This window comes from Capra hircus, chromosome 19 (genome assembly GCF_001704415.2).
Source record: "Capra hircus breed San Clemente chromosome 19, ASM170441v1, whole genome shotgun sequence".
Lineage (NCBI taxonomy): Eukaryota > Metazoa > Chordata > Mammalia > Artiodactyla > Bovidae > Capra > Capra hircus.
Genome location: NC_030826.1, coordinates 5,287,262 through 5,310,456, shown reverse-complemented (window position 1 = coordinate 5,310,456; position 23,195 = coordinate 5,287,262). Strand labels below are relative to the sequence as shown.

Genomic DNA, 23,195 nt, shown 5'->3' with positions numbered 1-23,195 from the left:
GCCCGCCTCCGCCCGTGGGGGGCCCGGCGCCCCGCCCGGTCCTCCTCTCGTGCTCCCGGGGCTCCCCGCCCAGCCGTCCCCGGGCGCCCCCGCTCCGGGAGCGGGTCTCGCGCTGGCCCGGGTTCCCGCTGCTCGCTGCAGGCTGTAGTCCCCAGCCCTCGGACCCCGGTTGCCTTCCCCGGGGCGTCGGTTGCCCGCCCAGCTTTGCCCTGCAGGGATAGCCTCTCGCTTGCTCCGGGGACCTGAACGCCGGCCGCGGGCACCGGCCCCGGAGCTTCCAACCCCATCCTTGGCCTGCACCCCTAACCAGGCTTGGGGGACCCCCGAGGCGCCTGGACCCGAGCCAGGTTGCCCCGCAGGGGTGCTGGGGGTTTCCGGCGCTTGTCTTTGAACGGCCGTGCGGTGGGGGAAACTGAGGCAGGCTCCGCCGGTTTAGCCTTGCCTGCGGGGTTCTCGGGCTTAGAGCCCCGGCGTGTGCTATTTTGGGTCACCGCGCCGGGGCAGGTTAGCTTCTGGGCGGTGAAACCTGCAGTTGAGGCGCCTGAGAACGAGGAACCGAGGAGGCCCCCCCGGAAGCTGTTTGGCTGGAGAGCCGGTGGGAACGCCAGCCTGGGGAGACACCGTGGCCTTAATCCTGACTCCAGGTCCCTGCCATCTAGCAATGAATGGAGGCTGGGCATAATTCGAGAGGAAGCTCTGCGTTGTTTTTTTTTTTTTTTCCCCTAATTCTCTTTCGTGTAAGTGGGTGAAAGTTCACCTCTCGTGTGTTTGTGGTAACTCTCCATCCCTTTGTCTGAATCAGGCAGGCATCCCCACTCCCAGGCCTTCACCCTGAGCAGGCTAGGTTAGTGTGCAGTAGAATTGGAAAAAAAAAAAAAAAAAAAAAGCATGAAATCTGAAGGTTTTTGTTGCGTTTTTAGGCATTGCTTTTTATTACAAGATTTTGAAGTACGCTTTTTTTTTTTCCTTTCCAATGCTTGAATCCCTAGAAACCCTCTCACCTATTCTGCTGGTCTCATTCCTTCTCCAGAGCGACATTTGCATAGAGAGAGTTGGGGTGATCAGGGTGAAGACTTGGATTAACTTTTGAACATTGCTTATCGCTCAGTGTGTTGAATGCCTGGCAGTGTTCGCCTAATGGAAACATCATATCAGTTCTTCCGAAGGCAAAAAGGAACCTGATGTTCTGGCTTTAGAACATGAAGTCAGCCATGAGGACTGGAGGGGCTTTAAGGGAGGATGTAACACCAGGTTCAGCAATGGTTGGCAAAACCCTGTATGTGTGGTTTGTTTAATTTGGTTTTACTTCTGTGCACATCTGTGCTCTTCCTGTTTTCCGGGAACAGTGGCAGTCTTCTGTGCATTTACCGGTTTTTGTTAAAGAGTTCTATTTCTTTTCTATCCTTCTAGTTCTTCTCCCGAAAAAGAAGGAAAGAAAGGGACTTGTGTTATTGTTTGTTGTGCAAACATTAGCAGTATTAAGAGAAATGAAAAACAAACACATCTTTATTTAAGATCCTACCATCTCAGCTGATTGAACTCTTCTCTTTTGCTGGACACTGATCTGTCCAGTCCTTATTATCACAGTTGCAATGTGATTTTGCGCTCTACTCCATTCATTTAAAAATTAAAAACACAGGCATTTTCTTTCAGTATAGCATAGACATTGTAATTTCCGCAGCAACTGCACAATGTCAGTGGATATTTAAGAGTTATTTTCTTGATGACATCTGGACCTGCCCTGATTTTCTTTGCAGAATGAATGATCCCATAATTTCTTGTTTGGAAAGATATTTCTATAAATCAATTTGAACTTAGAAATAAAGTCTGCAAATAAGTAATATATTGTGGTCTATACATGAACATATTGAGAGTACTGTTCTGCACCTCTTAAAAGCTGTGTTTTTTATCCATCTTGTGAGCATTTAGGATAGTTACAGGTTGTAAATGACAGAGGAACTAGAGAGAGGAACACACTTATCTTTGACCCCATGTGTTCCTTCTCATAGATCCACCAGGACTCCATTGAAGAGCATTTGACTGCAGTAAAAACATTTCATTAGGCCATCCTTTGTGGCTATGTCTAACTTATAAGAAAACTTGAACACCCTGCTGGTTTGTTCATAATGGAAACTTGGCGGTCACTGTGGCTTTGGATCAACTTCCAGAGCTCTGCCATGTGGAGAAGAGCTGTAAGGACGCCTAACCTGGTGTAGTAAGTGGAGGGCTTTATGCAGGCATGGCTTCTCAAAAATCTTAGGATGTGAAAAATCCTACTGGGACACCTTTCATCTTTTGTGCTGTATCCCTTTTACACTTGATGCCACCTCCACACTGCACAGAGTCATTCTCTCCCTTTCACAGCATCTCTGACTGATTAGAATACTTGCTAACATTTATTGAGTGCCTATCGGTGCCAGGCAGTAGCTGGGTATTTGTAGGTAACTCATCTCATCCCTAACTGTAACCCTGAAAGGCAAACTTTTTACCCATTTGATAGAAGAGCTTTAGAGAATAAAAGAGAGCCTGCCATCATCACACAGCTAGAACGGGGCAGACAGAAAGGTTCATGTCCCTTTCCACCACTCATGCAGCCATTTACCTCTGTCTCCCCGCCCACACACATCTGTGCGATAGTGCAGAGGCCTAGAACCCAGAGCTTCTAAAGTGTGCTGTTGGTGTGTGCTCGTTTCTCTAGCCTGGCAACCAGAAATCCAAGGAAAAGGATACTGCTTTCCTTAGCTCCAGCCTCGTGACCACTGGTTAGTTTCAAATCGAGTATGTGGTAAGGGGTCTTATTCTAAAGCATTAGGAAGTGTTGCAGTGCCGTCTGTTGCCTTTTTGTTCCAAGTTCTCAGAGCATCGAATCATACACCGATTCAGTGAACACTGAAGTTGTTTCTTTATTTGTGCCATTTCCCTTACTTAGTAATTAAGTGTCTGCCACCACTATCACGACCTCTGGCCGCAGACACTTTTTCCTAGACATCATGCTTATTCATACAGGACAGCTAATATTAATAGTAGGGTTCTATGTAGGGATCAGTTCTGTTGCCCCATCGAATGATGTTGAAGGAGCCCCTGAAATGTTCATGGTCTTGTCCTTTGTCCATTTTGTTCTCACAAGATTGAGGATTCTCTTGGGTCTAAGACTGCCTGTTTTTGTTGCATACAGAAATCCCCAGTGAAACTAACTGACGACAGGATCTCTCTGTTAGGATAATAAAATACTTCAGCAGCAGGCAAAATGTCTGTCTTTTTATTCTCATTCAACACTTATTTATTAATCTCCAACAATTAGCTGGATTTTGTGTTGGGACTGGAAATGAAAAGATAGACAAGGCAGCCTTCATGGAATTCACTTTACAGTGGGGAAAGATGAAATAAACAAGTTCAAAAAGTCCAGTTCTTAGTAATTGTGATAAGGGCTCTGCTGAATTGATACTTTAGGTAGGATGGTTGAGCCGAGTTTGACAGGTGAGAGGAGAGCTGGGCACACTGGAGGAGAATGTTCTGGCAGACATAAACAGCAAACACAGATGCTCTGAGTCAGATCTGGCCTGGTTGGTTGGAGGAGCAGAAAGGCTGTGATTGGCCTGAGGGGGAGAGGAGAGGAAGGGAGCCCCCGGCTGGAGAAGTTGGGAGGGCCCGTGGCCTGCAGAGAAGGCCCTGGTCCCAAGCACTTTCGGAAGCCAGACAGGTTTTAAGCTGGGCTTAACGTGTGATGTGATCTGGTGTTAACAGACTCGTGGCTGCTGGGTAAAGAAGAGAGTCTGTGTGCGGGTGGGCAGGGAGACCAGAGCCTTTGTTTACAGACCAGAGGAGTCGATGTCTTGATTTAAGATAGTAACTTTGAAACTGTAGAGACTGGGACTGTTTGGGAATATATTTGGAAGATAGCACAGACAGTACTTGCATTTGGAGTATGGGGAAGCACAGAGGAGTTTAGGACAACTTCTGAGATTTGATCTCAGGCTCTGCGGTCTGATGGTGCGTTGCGGATTTGCCTTCAGACCTTAGGCACTGCTTTGGACTAAAAATTTGGGGTGATGGTGGGGAGGCTATGCTGTATCTTCGCTGTAGCATGTGCACTCTTTCTTGAGGCACAGGGGCTTCCTCCAGGCTTCCCATGAGACACTGCTGGTAAAGAACCCACCTACCAGTGCAGGAAACCTAAGAGACACGGGTTCAGTCTCTGGGTCAGGAAGATGCCCTGGAGGAGGACATGGCGACCCACTCCAGTATTCTTGCCTGGAGAATCCCATGGACAGAGGAGCCTGGCGGGCTATGGTCTATAGAGTCACAGAGTCCGGACAACTGAAGTGACTTAGCATGCTCGCTTTGGCTTTCTCTAGTTGTGACACTTGGTTGGGGGGCTTCTGTTGTTGCGGCATGGGCAACACACCCAGTGTTAGAATGTTTTCTAGCATTCGATGACCGTCAGGACGGCTTTGCTTTAAGTGGAGGTGTCTTGCCTAAGTGGGTGCTGTTTCCCATAACTCTTGAGACCCTTTCTCATTCTTTTTGGGGCAAAGAGAATAGCCTCAGTGTGGAGGGGCGGGGGGCCGGTTGTTTGCATTTTACATCTGCTTTTCATGTAGGTCTTGGGTGACTAATTTCTTCATAATGATTTCTTCAGGAGGCAATGGGAGACATGATTGTATCAGAGAGAAATGGAAAAATGTAAATTTCCTGGCAGAACCATGTGCCATCCCATGGGGCTCCAGACGGTGCCTGGCATACTTGCTCTTCCCTTTCCTTATTGCCAGAATCTTGCCCCTACCCTTAAAGAGAAACTACCTTAAGTCACATGGGAGGAATATTTTTCTCTGCAGCTTCTGAGTTTATTTTTAACCTGAGTGATTCCAGGTGGGCACAAACATGTTACACACATGGCCACTCAGCTTCCTTGCCTTTAAAGTCTATCCCTGTCTCTGTGTTATAGCCTGACTATTTTTAGATTGGGCTGCCAGAGATACAAATTGCTATTTTAGCCTGCAGGCTGGTGGTGGGTGGACAAACCCTCCTGAGCGTGCCCTGCACAGAGTGCTTGCAATTTAATCTACCCTCCGCCACCCTGGAGCCTTACTCTTTACCCTTTATAATTCCTAATGGGGTATGCTACTTACAGCCCCGTCGTTATGTCTCAGGCTGATCATCTGGTAGGCCCTTGAATGCTGGGGACACTTTTAAAGCCTCCTTCCCAAGAGTGTAATTATTTTCCTTTTTTACTAATAACTGCCGTATAGCAACACTCTAGTCCCTTAGGAAATTAGTGAAATTATTTAAAGGATTGTCAGGGGAGAAAAGATTTATTTATCTATGTGTGAGAATATCTTGGAATAATTCTGAAGCTGTTAACTGTACATTTCTCTCTAACAGTTTCCAAGCCATGTGATGAATCCTATTCAGTATGTGTGTCTTTTGCATGTCGTTTAGGTACCTGCCCATTGGTATTCCAGGGAAGGTGTCTTCATAGTGCCAAATCCATTCCCTAGGGGATCTTCCACTCGAACTTTCTATGTCGGGTTGGCAGGGACGGCCACTTGATCTTTACTCATTTGCTCTAGGGATACCAGGCCCTTCTTTAATTCGAGGAGAAAGTGTTGGCTGGTCTTTTGTTCATAAACTGGACACTGTTTGGAATTGCTTGGCCACATGTTTTAGTCAGTTTTTGGCAACCTGTCTGTGCCATTTGGTTTAGCCTGGTACCGTTTTTCCATCATGTTAATTGATAAGACATTACTAGTCAGATCTCATTAGTGATGAGTAACAAAGTCTCCTCCTACCCACACCTCCTTAAACTAACTCAAGCAAGCACCTACACTATTGTGTAAAGCCTGTTGACATCTTGCAGGCCCCAGGCCCAGGAATGCTGCTTGAATGCTCAGACCTGAATGCCACCAGGGCTCTCAGACCTGAAAGCCAGCAGGGCTTTCTTACCACTGTGTTCTCTGCATCTGCTTCTTTCAGTCAGCTGCCTTTTTATCTTCCAAGCTTATATCTCACTCCTTCCAAAGAACACGCAGATTAAACCAGGCTCCTTGATCAAACATGGCAGGGGTGTGAACTAGGGCTGGGGGGATCCTCACCCACACACTGAAGTAGAAGGCAGCTGTTTCTCTTTCATGCCCAGTGGTACTGGAGCTTTGTACTGCTTTGCTTGTTGCCACAAAATTAGCCCAGAGAGGGACTGGAACATGGACATATGTCGATCTGTATGGTATAGACCTTCAGTTCAGTTTAGTTCAGTCTCAGTCGTGTCCGACCCTTTGCGACCCCATGAATCATAGCACACCAGGCCTCCCTGTCCATCACCAGCTCCCGGAGTTCACTCAAACTCATGTCAACTGAGTCGGTAATGCCATCCAGCCATCTCATCCTCTGTCGTCCCCTTCTCCTCCTGCCCCCAATCCCTCCCAGCATCACGGAGTCTTTTCCAGTGAGTCAGCCCTTCGCGTGAGGTGGCCAAAGTACTGGAGTTTCAGCTTCAGCATCATTCCTTCCAAAGAACACCCAGGACTGATCTCCTTTAGAATGGACTGGTTGGATCTCCTTGCAGTCCAAGGGACTCTCAAGAGTCTTCTCCAACAACACAGCTCAAAAGCATCAATTCTTCAGTGCTCAGCTTTCTTCACAGTCCAACTCTCACATCCATAAATAACCACTGGAAAAACCATAGCCTTGACTAAGTGGACCTCTGTTGGCAAAGAAATGTCTCTGCTTTTGAATATGCTATCTAGGTTGGTCATAACTTTCCTTCCAAGGAGTAAGCATCTTTTAATTTCATGGCTGCAATCACCATCGGCAGTGATTTTAGAGCCCCAAAAAATAAAGTCTGACACTGTTTCCACTGTTTCCCCATCTATTTCCCATGAAGTGATGGGACCAGATGCCATGATCTTAGTTTCTGAATGTTTAAGCCAAATTTTTCACTCTCTTCTTTCACTTTCATCAAGAGGCTTTTTAGTTCCTCTTCACTTTCTGCCATCAGGGTGGTGTCATCTGCATATCTGAGGTTATTGATATTTCTCCCTGCAATCTTGATTCCAGCTTGTGCTTCTTCCAGCCCAGCGTTTCTCATGACGTACTCTGCAAAGAAGTTAAATAAGCAGGGTGACAATATACAGCCTTGACATACTCCTTTTCCTATTTGGAACCAGTCTGTTGTTCCATGTCCAGTTCTAACTGTTGTTTCCTGACCTGCATGCAGGTTTCTCAGGAGGCAGGTCAGGGACACATGCCAAATGTTGGTGTTTAGATACAGATGCACTTTAGGGCTTCCCAGGTGGCTCAGTGATAAACAGTTCGCCTGCCAGTACAGGAGAGGCAAGAGACGTGGGTTCAGTCCCTGGGTTGGGAAGATCCTGGCAACCTGCCCCAGTATTCTTGCCTGGAAAATTCCATGGACAGAGGAGCCTGAAGGCTACAGTGCATGGGGTCACAAAGAGACACGACTAAGCACAGGCACATGTGAAAGTTCTGGCCAATGTGTCAGGCACTGGTCACATATTTAGATTTTGAAGTAAACTCTTTTAATTCAGGAAGAATGCAGGTGAAAATGAACCTCTTGTTTCAAGTGGCCTGGAGGCAGCCAAGTATCATTTATTTAAGCTGTCTGATGCCGGAACAGGTAATGCAATACAGGGAAACTAGTTTGGCAGCCCTGCTAATAATGGGATGGAGCATTTAAAGATCTACATGTATAAAGCTTTATACATTTTGAGAGAGAAAATAGGAACTTTCGAATGCATTGAATTCACATTAAATGTTGGTTACTGGTATTAGTAAAGTTTAGGAAAATGACCTTGATTTTTTTTTTTTTAATTTCAGATTTGGTTGTGCCATTTTTTTTTTTAAAGTATCCCAGTTGAAGGGGATAGATATGAGCTTTGTTTGCTTTTGGTTGGTAGAAGGTTTTTTTTGAATGAACGGAAAGAATATTGAATCCGGTTAACTAGGGCATGCACTTTAGACCAAGGCTCTGGTTCAGTTTACAACAGCTCTGTGGCTTCGGTTTTGTTCCAGTAACTAGGTATTTCCAGCAGTCAGCTCTTCAGTTAGAATAGACCAGGCAAACTCTGACGAGCTTTCCCACCGTTCTTTACACGCTCCGAGCTTTTCTCACGGGATGTCTTTGTCTCTGCAGGTTCATGAACCACCGGGCCCCTGCCAATGGCCGCTACAAGCCAACTTGTTACGAACATGCTGCTAACTGTTACACACATGCAGTGAGTACAAGCTTCCTGCCTTTTCCGTGCTTCCTGAGCGCTTTGGTGGGAAGAAAGGGCGATCATCTCTTAATCTCAACCCCGTCAATCCGGTTCAGCCATCCCTGTGACCTTTCCTGACCTCGTATCAGTACTAGGTCACGTCACCAGAAACTGTGAGCCTGTCGGATACTTTGAGTGCTCTGACCTACAGTCAGCTCTGTTGATCCTGAATTTGCCTTCTCAGATAAGACCTTCTTTGAAAGAAAATAAGTGTTTAGTTATAATAAAAACCAAAGGAAATTATTTATAAAGACTGTCACCCCTAGAATGAAATAAATTACCTTTTCAAGACAGTCAGCTGTGTTCATTTAGCAAGAAGTGTTCACCATTTGCTGAGAAAGATTTCTTTCCCCTCAGTGATCTCCTAAAACAGGTAGCCACATCCTTCCCATCCCCACGATCGTCATTTCTTCTCAGAGCAGATGTTAGTCCTTACTGTAAAAGAAAAGTTTAATTCCTAAATTCAGTTTTTTCTTCCTTCTAAAAGCAAAACATGTTCATTTTAAGAAAAATGGAAAATACTGAAGAATACATAAGAAAAGCAAAACTACCTAGAAAGTGAAGTTGCTCAGTCATGTCCGACTCTTTGTGACCCCATGGACTGTAGCCCGCCAGACTCCTCCGTCCATGGAATTTTCCAGGCAAGAATACTGGAGTGGGTTGCCTTTTCCTTCTCCAGGGGATCGTTCTGACCCAGGGACTGAACTCAGGTCTCCCGCATTGCAGGCAGACTCTTTACCATCTGACCCACCAGGGAAGCCCAGGGTTTGTGTTTATGTGTGTATTTTCATAGTTGCCCTATGGATTTCATTTTATTGGCATTTTCTTGTGTCATTATAAACTTCCTTTTATCTATGATTTCATTATTCCCTTTGAAAATTGCATCCAGTGAAATTTTTTGAGGGGGAAATGGTGGCTGGTATATAGTCTGAAGATAAGAGAGAGAGTAGATCAATTTATCTCTTTAGTGAAGAGTGTTTAGAACAGGCTAATTCAGTTATTTTAGACAGTGTTAGTATAATATGTAGGTAGGTTACACGTAAATATTACTGGAATAAAATGTGCTTGAATTCAAGTTGTGCCTTTTCATTTCTTTAAGCCCCTTCTGCAAAGAATAGTCTGATTTCTATAAAGGAACGTGATGCCAAGTAAACCTGAAATAAACTAGTTTTTCGTAGATTCCCTTGATCTCTAGTGGAACAGTGCTGTCTGGTCATTGCTTAGCAGAAATCAAACTTTCTCAAGTATTAGTTCTGTGTATTATAGAGAAGTGAAGGGAAAGTGTTAGTCGCTCAGTTGTGTCCGACTCTCTGAGTCTCTATGGACTGTAGCCCACCAGGCTCTTCTGTCCGTGGAATTCTCCAAGCAAGAATACTGGAGTGGGTTGCCATGCCCCTCGTATTATAGTAGTAGAATTCAAGTGTTATTTGTGGTATTAAAATGTTATTCTCTTTTATCACTGTCCTTTTTCTTTAGGTGCTCAAAAGATTTTCATGTAAACAATTAAAATGCTGAAATCTTGCTGAATATAGCTTCTTCAGAAAAGAGTTCCTACCTACTCTGTTTGTACATGCTTGCCCTGGATTCCATTAAAGGGCTTCTTCGGTAATGAAATTTGGAGTAACCTCACTAGTGGACAGTCTCCCTGGACCTGTGGCTTAGATTCTCAGGGCAGGAAGGATTTGGCGAAATTCTTTAGACTTGAGCTGACCCCTGTCTTTGCATTAATGACACACACTTTGTGAAGTGAGCTTTACAACACCAGAGGGTCAAAATGTTTAGAGTCATGCACAGCCTAATTTGATAGTTAGCTGTACTTTCTAGATAGCCATCTTTTATTCTTTTTTTTTAATTGAAGTGTAGTTGATTTAAAATATTATGACAGTTTCTTTGTATATACATACATATACACGTTTTTCTGATTACTTTTCGTTTGTTGTTGTTCAGTCACTAAGTTGTGTCTGACTCCTTGTGACCCCATGGTTTCCCTGTCCTTCACTGTCTCCCAGAGTTTGCTCACATTCATGTCCGTTGAGTCAGTGATGCCGTCTGGCCATCTCATCCTCTGCCACTGTTCTTTGCCCTTTAGTCTTCCCAATATCAGGGTCTTTTTCAATGAGTTGGCTCTTCGCATCAGGTAGCCATACCTTATGCAGCTTCAGTTTCAGCATCAGTCCTTCCAGTGAATATTCAGGATTGATTTCTTTTAGGATTGACTGGTTTGATCTCCTTACAGTATAAGGGACTCTGAAGAGTCTTACCCAGTACCACAGTTTGAAAGCATCTATTTTTCAGTCTCAGCCTTCTTTATGGTCCAACTCTGACATCCATACATGACTATTGGAAAAACCATAACCTTGGTTGTACGGACCTTTGTCGGCAAAGTGATGTCTCTGCTTTTAAATACTGTCTAGATTCGTCATAGGTTTCTTTCCAAGGCACAAGTGTCTTAAATCATGACTGCATTCACTGTCCGCAGTGATTTTGAGACCAAGAAAATAAAATCTGTCCCTGTTTCCACTTTTTCTCCTTCTGTTTGCCATGAAGTGATGGGACCAGATGCCATGATATTCATTTTTTGACTGTTGACTTTTAAGCCAGCTTTTTCATTATAGGTTATTATAAGATATTGAATATAGTTCCCTCTGCTATACAGTAAAATTTGAGCTTTTCTATTTTGTCTAGTAGTGTGTATTTGTTAATCCCATAGTGCTAACTTATCCCCCTTCCTTCCTCCACTCCCTTCCCCTTTGGTTGTCATGTTTATTTTCCATGTCTGTGAGTCTGTTTCTGCTTTGTATATAGATTCATTTATTTTATTTTTTAGATTTCACATATAAATGATATCATATATTTCTTTGACTTACTTCACTTAGTATGATAATCTCTAGGTCCCTCCATATTGCGGCAAATTGGCAATATTTCATTTTTTTAGAACTGAGTAATATTCTGTTATGTGCGTGTGTATGTATATATGTATGTATGTGTGTATGTTTATACATATCCCACCTTCTGTATCCATTCATCTTTTGATAGACGTTTGGGTTGTTTCCATTTTTTATTCTTAACTGAATGTCTGATGGATTTAACAGAGCTAAAAGTAAAGTTATTTATGATAATTGTCCACAGGCCCTTAAGAAAATAAGTATGTGTGTGTATGTATTTAAATCTAGGTCAGGATTAGGATATAAGGGATACAAAGTTTGAATGACAGCTCATATGGCCTTTTCTTTCACTTATTGTTCCAGAATATATCCATCATTGTATCCATTTACCAACTGCAAAGTACTGATAAAAGTCAGAAAAATAGTGTCCTGATAGTTTTCAAAATACTGACCTATAAAAGTAACCAGTGAAGTGCTTATTAGTCAGCATAATACTGAGCATTTAAATATAATTGTTTGGTTGTTGAGATGCACAGATCACCTTTAAGAATAATATTTTCTTGAAATAGACCTGAATAATCCTTTAGTTTATCTCTCCTGGATGGTCATCAGGAACACTTATATAAACCAAAGTTAAGGGAAAACTGACATAACATAACACATTAATTTTTTCAGAACAGAAAATGTCATCTTATTAAACTTATTAAACTGTATCCCTGATTTTTGGATTCCAGAGAGCATTAAAATTTCTAAAAACGACAAAACAAAAAACTTCCATCTAATTTTCATTAACAGGAAGATACTTTAACATAAAAAAAAAATAGAAAGGACATAATCTCAAAATAAATTTTGTTTTATGAAAAACTTACTTTGTTGTCCTTAATTATCACATTTTGTTCTAAGCCATTGTAACCAGCATTGAAATTCAGTGCTGATCCTATCTGGAGGATTTAATATTCTGTCGCAAGAGAGAAAACGCAGGTGTTGGAGACAAAAGTAGATGAGATTTCTAAAGTTTGCATTCTCTGCCAGGTATGTTTATTCTGGTATCTAATAAAGCAGTTTATTTCTTCTGTCGATTTCTATTATAAAGTGTTTACTAGTCATACTGTTATGACTAGACTTTGCACTTTGCGTCCATATGTAGTGTAAAATATAGTGTAAATGCAAAATTCCCCCTTAAGATTCTAGTCTCTTAAAATCATTTGACTCTGTAGGAGTGGACTACCTTTGTCTACTTGAAAGGTGCTGTTAAAAATGAAATAACCTGGGAACTTCCCTGGTGGCCCCATGTCTGAGGTTCCATCCTCCCCGCGCAGGGCGCCTGAGTTCAGTCCTTGGTTGGGAAACTAGATCTCACATGCTGCAAGGAAGATCTGGCACAGCCAAATAGGTAAATGAATCTCAGAAAATGAGATAACCCAAAGACCTTTTCACCGCTTTCATTCTACAGTAGCCCCCAAACTGGTGGAATGTAGACATCCCAACTAGAAATGGGGACATAGGATTGGACAGATGATTTGAGGGTGGTATGTGCGTTATACGCACTGATTTGATTCATTTAGTTACCCTTTGCTGAAATTTGGGCTTTCAGTAGCACTCTGAGGAAACGGGAAAGACTATCTAAAGATCAAGTCATCCCTGGGAAATGTGGGTATGTGTTTGGTAGCAAAATTAGGATAGAGGACGTCTGTTGAGTAATCTTGTTGCCTGACTGTGTCCCCACTTGCGGGCAAAGGCTCCGGGCCCTAAACACAGCAGCTGTTCTCAGCACAGCAAAACATCAGCTTCATCTGGTTCTTGTTCTAACTATCCGGGAAAGGAGATGAGTGTTTTAAAGTGACCTTCCTAAAGTTGTTCCTCATAAACCTGGGTATTTTTAACAGTTCTCAATTCAGCGTTTTACTGAATATTTATTTTTCTTTCCCTCTCTCTTAGTTCCTCATTGTTCCAGCCATTGTGGGCAGTGCCCTCCTTCACCGGCTCTCTGATGACTGCTGGGAAAAGATAACAGCTTGGATTTATGGAATGGGCCTCTGTGCCCTCTTCATCGTTTCCACAGTATTTCACATTGTAGCATGGAAAAAAAGCCACTTAAGGTACCATGAATGGCAGCTGTTTCAACAGGTCACACAGAATCATTGGTTCAGGTTGGCCTGTCATGCCGGCATGCTTTGGGCAGCTGAGGCGAAGAGTGGACATTTCCCTTCCTGGTGGACTCAGCTGTCCCATTGTTCAGGAAATTTTCTGTGGATTGGAAGGAGTTTGAGGACCCCCATGTGTATCTTTTAAAAGCGCATCTTTGATCAGAAGACAGACAAAACCACATTGCTGGGAATTCCCTGGCAGCTCACTGGTTAGGACTCTGCACCCTCACTGTTGGAGCCCCAGGTTCATTCCCTGATTAGGGATCCTGCAAGCCTTGCTGCACAGCTGAAATAAAACCCAACCAGCCAACAACCAAACAAACCCACATTGCTTCCCTAGGACTGACAGTGTGGAACCCTGACGCCTGTTCTGCACTGCAGCTGCAGGGTGGTGGGCAGGACCCTGGGCTTGGATTCATCAGTTGGGTTTTCAGTCCCAGCCCTGCAACCTAGCCTCATGTAGCCTCAGTTTCCTCATCACTAAAACGAGAATGGTAATGCCCAGCTGGTGGGCTGTAGTGATGGGTGAATGAGATGATGCATGTGAGGATGACTAAAAATTAGAATCACTGCCGCTACTGCAGGTATATTACAGCTCGGGTTACTGTTCTGCGAAGTTCAGCTTTCAGAATTGGATCCAGTGTATCTACTCAAACAAAACTCACATATGTTGCTGGCTTATTAGCTATTAAATGCTTTCCAAAGAATACAGTGGTCCCTCACCTCCCAGCAAGAAGAACATAAAAGCAATCATCCTTTGAGTAAAAAGAGTTAGTTTGGGGAACTACAGAGGTAGAGCACACTATTTAGTTGCTTATGAAATGGACTCACACAACCCCTAAGGGCCAGAAAGGAGGATTTAGAACAGACCTAAAGTGATTTAGTGTAATACTAGAAGGTAATTTTTGGTTTTATAGAGTGTTCAAAGAAATCTCAAGCTATTTGGACAATCTAACATTAAAAAGATAGGCTTTATTTAAAAGCAGGATTTGGGATTCTGCTAGTGATGAGATGATTGTTAGTTTCCTCATATTTAAAGATCAGAGTTTAAAACCAGAAGGATCCTTGCTGCTGCTAAGTCACTTCAGTTGTGTCTGACTCCAGGCAACCCCATAGATGGCAGCCCACCAGGCTCCCCTGTCCCTGGGATTGTCCAGGCAAGAACACTGGAGTGGGTTGCCATTTCCTTCTCCAGTGCATGAAAGTGAAAAGTGAAAGTGAAGTCGTGTCTGACCCTCAGTGACCCCATGGACTGCAGCCCACCAGGCTCCTCCGTCCATGGGATTTTCCAGGCAAGAGTACTGGAGTGGGGTGCCATTGCCTTCTCTGAGAAGCATCCTTAAGGAACATCTAAACCAAACCCCATCATTTTCACCTGGGGAAACTGAGACCCAGAGAAGCGTCCTGACTTGCCCGAGTCATTGATACCAGCAGAATCTGATCATCCCAGGTGCTCTGACTCCGGTCCTGAGGTTTACTTCCACCACACCCTTCACGTTATTGCTTACAGTTTGTAGTCTGCTACCTTCACCCAGAAGCTGACAGTTCCCTGAGCTGAAAATAAAACCACAGCGTTAAATCATGATGGAGCCCTGGGACACACTCAGAAGCAAGCCTCAAAAGTACCTGTCCTGACTCTTGAGGACACACTGTCGCGGAGGCCAGAGCACTTCATTATCTTTTTGGCACAGTGCACTGCCTGCGATTGCCTTGTCTGACTTGGCTTTGCTGTTTAGATTTCTGAATCAGTAAAAAGAGTTGCAGGTACCTGCTTCAGCATTCAGGGGCTCCCTGCCAAGGCCTGGGAAGAAGGTGTGAGAGAAACCAGTCTCTCTTGAACCTTGGAATAGCACTGCTGGAATCCTAAGCTATGGGTGGAGTTTTGCTCTGCATTAATTTTTTTTAATTTATTTATTTTAATTGCATTCTTAAAAATATCCCAGTATATCCTTAATTTAAGTAAAAGAGGGGAGGGAATGAGCATTGGTTAAGTACCTACTATGTGTTGGGTGCTGTGCTAATCACATGGCTACATGGTCTCATTTAATGCTCATACATACTCTGATAGAGATGTTGTTGTTTCTGTTTTACCTGTGAGGAGGGTGAGTGTCAGGCGGGTGGTGGGGTTTTATTTTTTAAATATTTTATTTATTTATTATTTTTTTGGCGGCACCAGGTGTTCGCTGCCACAGAGGAACTCTTAGTTGTGGCGGGGGGGGTCTAGTTCCCACGCCAGGGCTCGCGCCCGGGCCCTGAGCGCTGGCAGCATGGAGTCTCAGCCCTGGGCCGGCAGGGCAGTCCCTGGGGGGTGGGTCTTGAACAAGCTGCAGCTTGACTTTGGGTGCTGCCACCGTCTGGAAAGCAGAATTAGCAAGGCCTCAGAGCTGGCTCAGAATCACAGTCGTCCAAGCAGTTAAGAGATTCCCCTCTTCCCTCCACCTTCTGCCTCATCTTCTAGCCCTCTTAAGTCAGGATCTTCTGGCCTGGAGTTTGTGACTCGGGCGATTCTGAAAGGCAGTCAGGCTTGAGGACATTAGCGTAGTGACCAGCACTGACTGGCTGAACACCCTCGGCCCGCCCTGGCCACCGCAGTGTGTGTGGTGAAGCGAGTCTAATGCTGGTGAACCACCAAGCTGTCGTGTCCACCACTTGGGTGAAAGTGGATTAAAGACAGTGCAGTGAGTCTGTACTTTTTACGTTCCCTCAGTGAAGGGCAGATCCTGTCTTACCCGCTCTGTGAATGGACCTCAGGGAGCCAGATCGTTGTACACTTCCTGACCCTCCAGTTGTAGAAGGAGAAAACTTGCTTAGAAGCACAGGTGGCTACCCTCTTGACAGCAGATAACCTTTTTTTTTTTTTTGCCCCTTTGTTTGTATCGTTGCTGTTCCTAAATTAGTTTCTAAATTTGCTTTATTGCAACTTACTGTCTGCATTAAGGTACTTGGAGTAAAGGCTGCTTCAGAGACCTTCTAAAAAGACTGTGGCTTTAGGGAGTATTTTCCTGAGCCCTCACGGGTTTGTGCCCTGCACCATGATAGGGGTTGAGAGGTGGTCTGCCCTCGGGGAACTTCATTTTCCTGTTAGATAAGATCTAAAAGAAATGGAAAACATCAGAAAGCACAGATTTTGCTTGTTATTGTTTAACAATTTCCAGAGTTTCTGATTGTTGTGGGGTTCTTATTTGGAGAGGATCTTTGGTATGTGTCATTTAATAATAAAGCTTTTATTTGTGGCTTCATCTTATTAAAAAAAGGCCGTGTGACTTTGAAAGCCCATTCATGTATGCCATGAGAACTAAGAACAAGAGTGGCAGTGGTGGCATAGCAGAGTGATAACCCCTACTTCCAGTCTTAAAATTTTCTGAAAACTTGTCTAATGCGTTTCCCCCCCGCAGGACAGTGGAGCATTGCTTTCACATGTGTGATAGAATGGTCATCTATTTCTTCATCGCTGCGTCTTACGCTCCATGGTAAGATACAGTTTTTCTCTTTCTGAAGACAGCATGTCTTATGAGAGACTTCTCAGTCCTTCTTCCCTCCTGTCTTCCTGTCCCTGCCCCCCACCCCCAAAAGCATACAGACATGGGTTTTTTTCCTTTCCCGTTTTGCTTTGCTGGAGTCAGATTGCAGATTTTAAGGAGAGAATGTTGCTGACGCTCAGAATACATGTCTGCACTGGACTGTTGAGAGAAGTGCTACAAAGCTGTGTGCAGGTAGCATGCTCACTTTGGAAATACGTTCCCTTTGCCTTCCATGTTCTTTCTCTCTGCTTCTGCTATTCAGAATACTTGGACATCTAATTGTTTAAATGGAAACACTATAAATATATATGTAAAGAAAACAAGCTAACTTTTGAAATTCATGCTGCTTGTCTTCACAGTGCAGTAGCTACTATAAATGGAGTGCGTCTCTCGTTTCTTCAGCTATATGAATAAGAGAGCTAGCCTAATTAGTTAGCTATTTTAAATGCCTGGTGTTCAGTTCAGTGTCCTGGTTCTTCCTGTCTTTTTGGTATAGACAAGATAGAGTCTTTTGCTGTTTTGAATCCATAATTAAAGAAAAATTAGTTTTCCGCTACCACGGTATGGTCCAGTTTTAACCACTCGGAAATTCATATTATGCCATCAACTACCATAGTCATTACAAACAGCCAGTCTCTGGATTCTGACTAATGTGGCATCCATCATTCAAAAGAAACTTAATTATGTGTTGTAGTAAGAAGTAAGTGATGTCTCTCCCCAGTACCTGTTACTAAATTATAGGTCTGCATCATGTTGGAGCGAGGATACTTGGAGGCTTTTGTGAAGTATACCTCAATTTAAAATAAATAAAAAATTTAAATGTAGACTGAGGAAACAAATATTACAGTAAACAGTTTGTTCACATGTAAGTCTTCGATATGCAGATGGTACCTTTTCCATTTGGAAATATTAATTTTGTAGTAATAGTCATTCAGAATCACATTTTTTTCTATTCTTAATCTGAATTTAGTACAGATGAATTTGTAGCATTTTAAGTTCAGGCTTCACAGGAGTCCATGGTTAAATTCTAGCAAAATATCTCGCATGACATATGTTGGGCTAATTCTTCTGACGTTTTCTCTTGGCAGAGATACTTGGTCTGTGTAGTAGGTGTCCATTGTGTGCGTGTGTGTGATCCGGTTGAGGGTTTTGTTCTCAGTAATCTTGGTAAACAGTCTGCTCTCGGGGATGCAGTCCAGAATGAGAAGGCGAGTGGCCTCTGCAGCAGCCCGCCTCATCAGGAAAGTCACGGGTCGCGGTGCGCTGGGGCTCACCTCCCCGTGTCTCCTTTCGGCTGGTTCTGTTTTAAACCACACTGGAACTGATTCTAAGTCTTAAAGGTTGAACAACAATTTTATCTTTCAGTTATTAATTTGACCCCAGTTGCCCAAATACCTCCACCACATGGTGAGCGCTTTTTCTTTCTGGTCTTATCCTCGTACTTTCTCTCTCAGTTTTCAGGGCTAGAGGAAAACACAGGTTGTATGAATTCCTTTCATTTATCACTTCTGTTCTCTGTTGTCATGTTTACATTTTTAGGTTAAATCTCCGTGAACTTGGACCCCTGGCATCTCATATGCGTTGGTTTATCTGGCTCATGGCAGCTGGAGGAACCATTTATGTATTTCTCTACCATGAAAAGTAAGAGAAAATAATTTACATTTAATACCTTTAAAATTAACTTCCTAAATTTTACCTACATTACTGTATGATTTACTTTACATTTGCACTTCAAAATAGTAGAAATACATAAACAGAATATATATTGTTTTAACAAATCTTCAGAACCATTTGCTCTTTATCACTGGCAGACAGATTGCTGCAGACAAATGAACGGTACCTGTGTAACGCATGATGTAGCTAAAAGAGAAAGTCGCCTTCTCCCTCGTCTGCAATGGCAGTGCAGTTCCGACTCTGGAATGAGCCAGGCTTCACTTCACATCCTCAGCCAGATTAGTCGTATCTGCACACTAGCCGGACCCTCTGTGACTTACAGTTACCACATGAGAAAAATAGCTGCTTTTCTAAGTTTCTAGGAAGGTTGGAGATAATCGACATTAAGCCCCCAGCATAACACTTAACCTAGTTAGGGACCCAGAGGCTGTTCCAACCTAGGACTCCTGGGAAGGGGGACGTTTGGAAGGGTATGCTGCTGCTGCTGCTGCTGCTGCTGCTGCTAGGTCGCTTCAGTCGTGTCCAACTCTGGGCGACCCCATAGACGGCAGCCCACCAGGCTCCCCGGTCCCTGGGATTCTCCAGGCAAGAACACTGGAGTGGGTTGCCATTTCCTTCTCCAATGCGTGAAAGTGAAGTCGCTCAGGCATGCCCGACTCTAGCGACCCCTTGGACTGCAGCCCACCAGGCTCCTCCATCCCCGGGATTTTCCAGGCAAGAGCACTGGAGTGGGGTGCCATTGCTCTTAGTATCCTCAGCATGGAACACATTTTTTTAAACCTGTTACTCAAAGGTCCTGGTGTGTGAAGCAATATAAAAAGAAAGCTTATTGAAATTTAGCATCTTAGTTCTGGAAGAGACCTTCAAGTCATCTATTTCTGCTTCATGCTTGAAAACTGAGAACATGTAGTACACGCATGAAGTCAGCGACACGTCTGGAATTAGGACCCCGGCGGCCTAGTTCCTATGCCATGGCTCTTTCCATCATTTCACATGCCTGAGCTTGAGAAACTCACAACCATGAGATCATTTATTTGGAGACAGTTTATTAAATTCTTTATCTATTGTTTTTGGCAGAATGGCCCTCAGAATTGAATATAACGTGCTTGTCACAAAGTAATAAATTGTTTTCTCTTTTCAGAAGAAAATAGTAGTTTTAGCTAACTTCTCTGTAACTTTGAAATTCACTTAAGTGCGTTTCTGACCATAATTAGCAATTCTGAGTGGTGTTATGCATTATATATATATATATCCAAGGGAACAGTTTGCTTCTCAGACTCAAACCCCTAATTTATACCCTTGGATAAAATAGGAAGTAAAGTAAGACAACTGTTTTTTCCCCTATTTCAGGCCTTCTGATGTAAACCAAACCCACATTCTTCCCCAGTTCCCTGATACGATTACTTCCCGGTGGACTTTGAGTACAAAACACTAAGAATGAGATGCGAGTCACCCTTGGCCATTTGGTTTGGCAGGTATTAGGGAAAACCTAAATGGTGCCACATACTGTTCTAGGCCCTGCAGATCCAAACGTAAATATACTTTGGTCATTGCCTTCGAGAAACTTAAAGTGTAGTTTGACTAGGCATAAATATAACTTGAATTTCAGTACAGTGGTTTTTTTTTTTTTTTTTTGCATTTTCAAGTAATCTGCATCTAAGGTGATGAGCCTTAACAAATTTTGTGCAGAGTTTCTGCAGATAAAAACAGACAATCAGAAACACATTCCCTTAGTTCTTTAACGCTCCCATCCCTTTGCCACTGATAGAGGAGGCGCCAAGCTATTCTTTGTGCAGCTTCATAATTTCAGTATCTTATAGTGATGAATTGGAATGATGGTGAAGGCAAACACTGGGATTAGAAAGGGAAAGTGCGTGGTTAACTGGATTCAGTGATAACTTTGGGCAAAGAACATTTTCCATGCAGCATGTAGAATTTGATGCCTTATCAATCCTGAAAGGGCTTCCCTGGGGGCTCAGTGGTAAAGAATCCGCCTGCCAATGCAGGAGACGCAGATTCAATCCCTGGGTCAGGAGGATCCCCTGGAGAAAGGAATAGCAACCCACTCCAGTATTCCTGCCTGGAGAATCCTATGGACAGAGGAGCCGGGAGGGCTGGAGTCCATGGGGTCCCAGAAGGGTGAGATAGGATTTAATGACTAAACAACAACAATCCTGAAAGAAATATTAGTTCATTGTTGTACTCAACTACAGTATTTCAGTTAGAGGCTTAATGGTCTCCTGTAGGGAAAATACATTTCATTAGAAATGAAATATATTTCATTAAGAGTTTACATTTGTATTTCAGAAGAAAAAAGAAAAAAAAATGGTAAGGAAATGGTTTAAGTGTTGTAGGAATAGATAAATTATATTAACACATTTCTCCTCTGCAGGTATAAGGTGATTGAGCTCTTTTTCTATCTCACAATGGGCTTTTCTCCTGCCTTGGTGGTAACATCAATGGTAAGTTTCTTCATAATTTAGTTATTTCACCTTATTTTCTTTCCAATCACTGTGACTTGTAATATGTCTATAGATACAATCTCTAGTTTTTATTTCTGAAGTTATAATATGCCTATTAGAGACTCAAAAGAAAAAATATATAAATTACAAAGTGCCACAACTTGCACTCCTTGCTGTCTATAGTTTGGAAAAGCTATATATCCAAGTGTCTTCTTCCATATGGTAATCTGCTGTATTTGTTCTTTGGGATAACCTTTCTATTCACCCAACTCCCACCCTTTACCCAAAGAGGTGTGAGATAATGTGAAGGTGGGAATTTTTTAAGTTACTTAGTGTCTTAAACCTAAATTCATGGACAAGGGTAAATTTTTTTAAAATCTTTTTATTTTATATTGGAGTATAATTAATTAATAATGCTGTGATGGTTCCAGCTGCACAGCAGAGCACCGCTGCATGCACATGTATCCATTCTCCCCCAAACTCCCCTCCCGTCCAGGCTGCCACATGACATCAAGCAGCCTTCCCCATGCTGTACAGGAAGGCCTTGTGGTTGTCCATTTTAAATATAACAGTGTGTGCATGCCAGTCCGGACTCCCTCACTGTCCCTTCCTGCCATCCTCCCCTCCTGGCAACCATAACTTCCTTTTCTGAGTCTGTGGGTCTGTATTTATTTTGTGAATAAGTTCATTTGTTTCATTTTCACATATAAAGGATGTCATACAATATTTCTCCTCTGACTTACTGCCCTCGGTATGACGATCTCCAGGTCCATCCATGTTGCTGCGGATGCCATTATCTCATTCTTTTTAATGGCTTGTAATATTAAAAATACTACTCAGTTACAGTGGAGTAATATTCCATTGTACATGTGCTCCGCATCTTCTTTATTCATTCCTCTGTTGATGAACATTTAGGTCGCTTTCATGTCTTGGCTATTGTAAACAGTTAAATTAACGACTTCTTAAAATTTAAGCATTGGAAGAACTTCAAAAGGTCATTTGGCTCAACATTTTATTGGATATTTCTTGAATCCCTTCACTCTTACATTTCCTTTCACTTGCTTTTAAGTCGTATTATTTCTGTTTCCCAGGAAAGTGTGTGTTTGTTTGTTTTTTAACTTTGCTTGAAATTTTCCTTTGGGGACTTTAATGAGTGAAAATGTGGCATTACCTGTAGGAGTCAGACTAACCAGTGTTGAGAAATCCATGTGTATTTGTCAGTTTGGAATAGTAACGCAACGACCTCACAATCCCACCCACTGCTCACCTGTGCCTTTAGCTTATGTATTTCCAGTCTATAGTCTGCATTTTGGGGCACTGGCTACTGTATTAATTAAGGAAGTCATGGTTTGTTTAGTTGAACTCTCTTCTTAGCCTGCAAGGATTAGAAATGTACCTGTAATTTCACTCCTGAGCTCACAGGCACTTTGTAAGAATTTTGCTGTGTATAGTTCTTGCCCTGGTCACAAAAATACCTGTAAAAGATTCAGGATTTATGTTTGCTTGTGTTTTTTCAAGGGGTATGTTTTATGAGATTGTAACGAGATATGTTCTTTGAGATATGAGATTTATCATGGCTTTAGTAATTTACCTTGCACCGAAAATATATATAGCTCAGCAGTTAAAGCGTCTGCCTGCAATGCAGGAGACCCAGTTTCGATCCCTGGGTTGGGAAGATCCCCTGGAGAAGGAAATGGCAACCCACTCCAGTATTCTTGCCTGGAGAATCCCATGTACGGAGAAGCCTGGTGGGCTACAGTCCACGGGGTCGCAAAGAGTCGGAGACAACTGAGCGACTTCATTTTCATTTTCACTTTCACTTTAGTTGGTAAAGGCATCAGGGAATGGTGAGAGGAGGGAGGTGAAAGACAGAAGTGAGAAAATCTGCTTGGAAGGCAATTGAGGACACCCAGAGCAAGGTCTGTGTTGATGGATTATTAATCATTAGAGTGAAGCTTCAAGTAAATTCCCTCTGGGTATCGTAAAAACAAGTTTATCCAGTATTTTTACTAGTGTAAATCTTTCATGGACATTTTCAAGTGGTACAATAACAGGTGACTACTGTTCACATTAATCAAACAGGAAAATCCCCACCCTTGCCCTGATAGAACTTAGAATCAAGCAGAAAAATACAATTCATATAAAATAAGAAGCAGCTATCAAGTTTTATAAGGCTTTGTGGAAAGTGCAGCCTGCTCTGGGAGGGACTGACAGAATACCCAAGGAAATGCTG

General features: G+C 43.0%; 1 protein-coding gene across 7 annotated transcripts in view; it reads left to right on the top strand.

Annotated features, from left to right (window-relative positions):
• The window catches only part of MMD (monocyte to macrophage differentiation associated), a 51,379-nt gene that overhangs the window by 335 nt on the left and 27,849 nt on the right, over positions 1 to 23,195 (top strand). For 5 of the 7 annotated variants that reach the window (XM_018064078.1, XM_018064077.1, XM_018064080.1 and 2 more), the window contains exons 2-6: positions 8,150 to 8,231; positions 13,097 to 13,257; positions 16,701 to 16,775; positions 18,366 to 18,467; positions 20,893 to 20,962. In XM_018064078.1, coding sequence (XP_017919567.1) covers positions 8,150 to 8,231; positions 13,097 to 13,257; positions 16,701 to 16,775; positions 18,366 to 18,467; positions 20,893 to 20,962 — 490 coding nt within the window. Of the gene's footprint in view, positions 1 to 8,149; positions 8,232 to 12,018; positions 12,191 to 12,532; positions 12,552 to 13,096; positions 13,258 to 16,700; positions 16,776 to 18,365; positions 18,468 to 20,892; positions 20,963 to 23,195 lie in introns of those variants that run through there. The other 2 variants (XM_018064081.1, XM_018064082.1) reach the window with 2 other exon arrangements.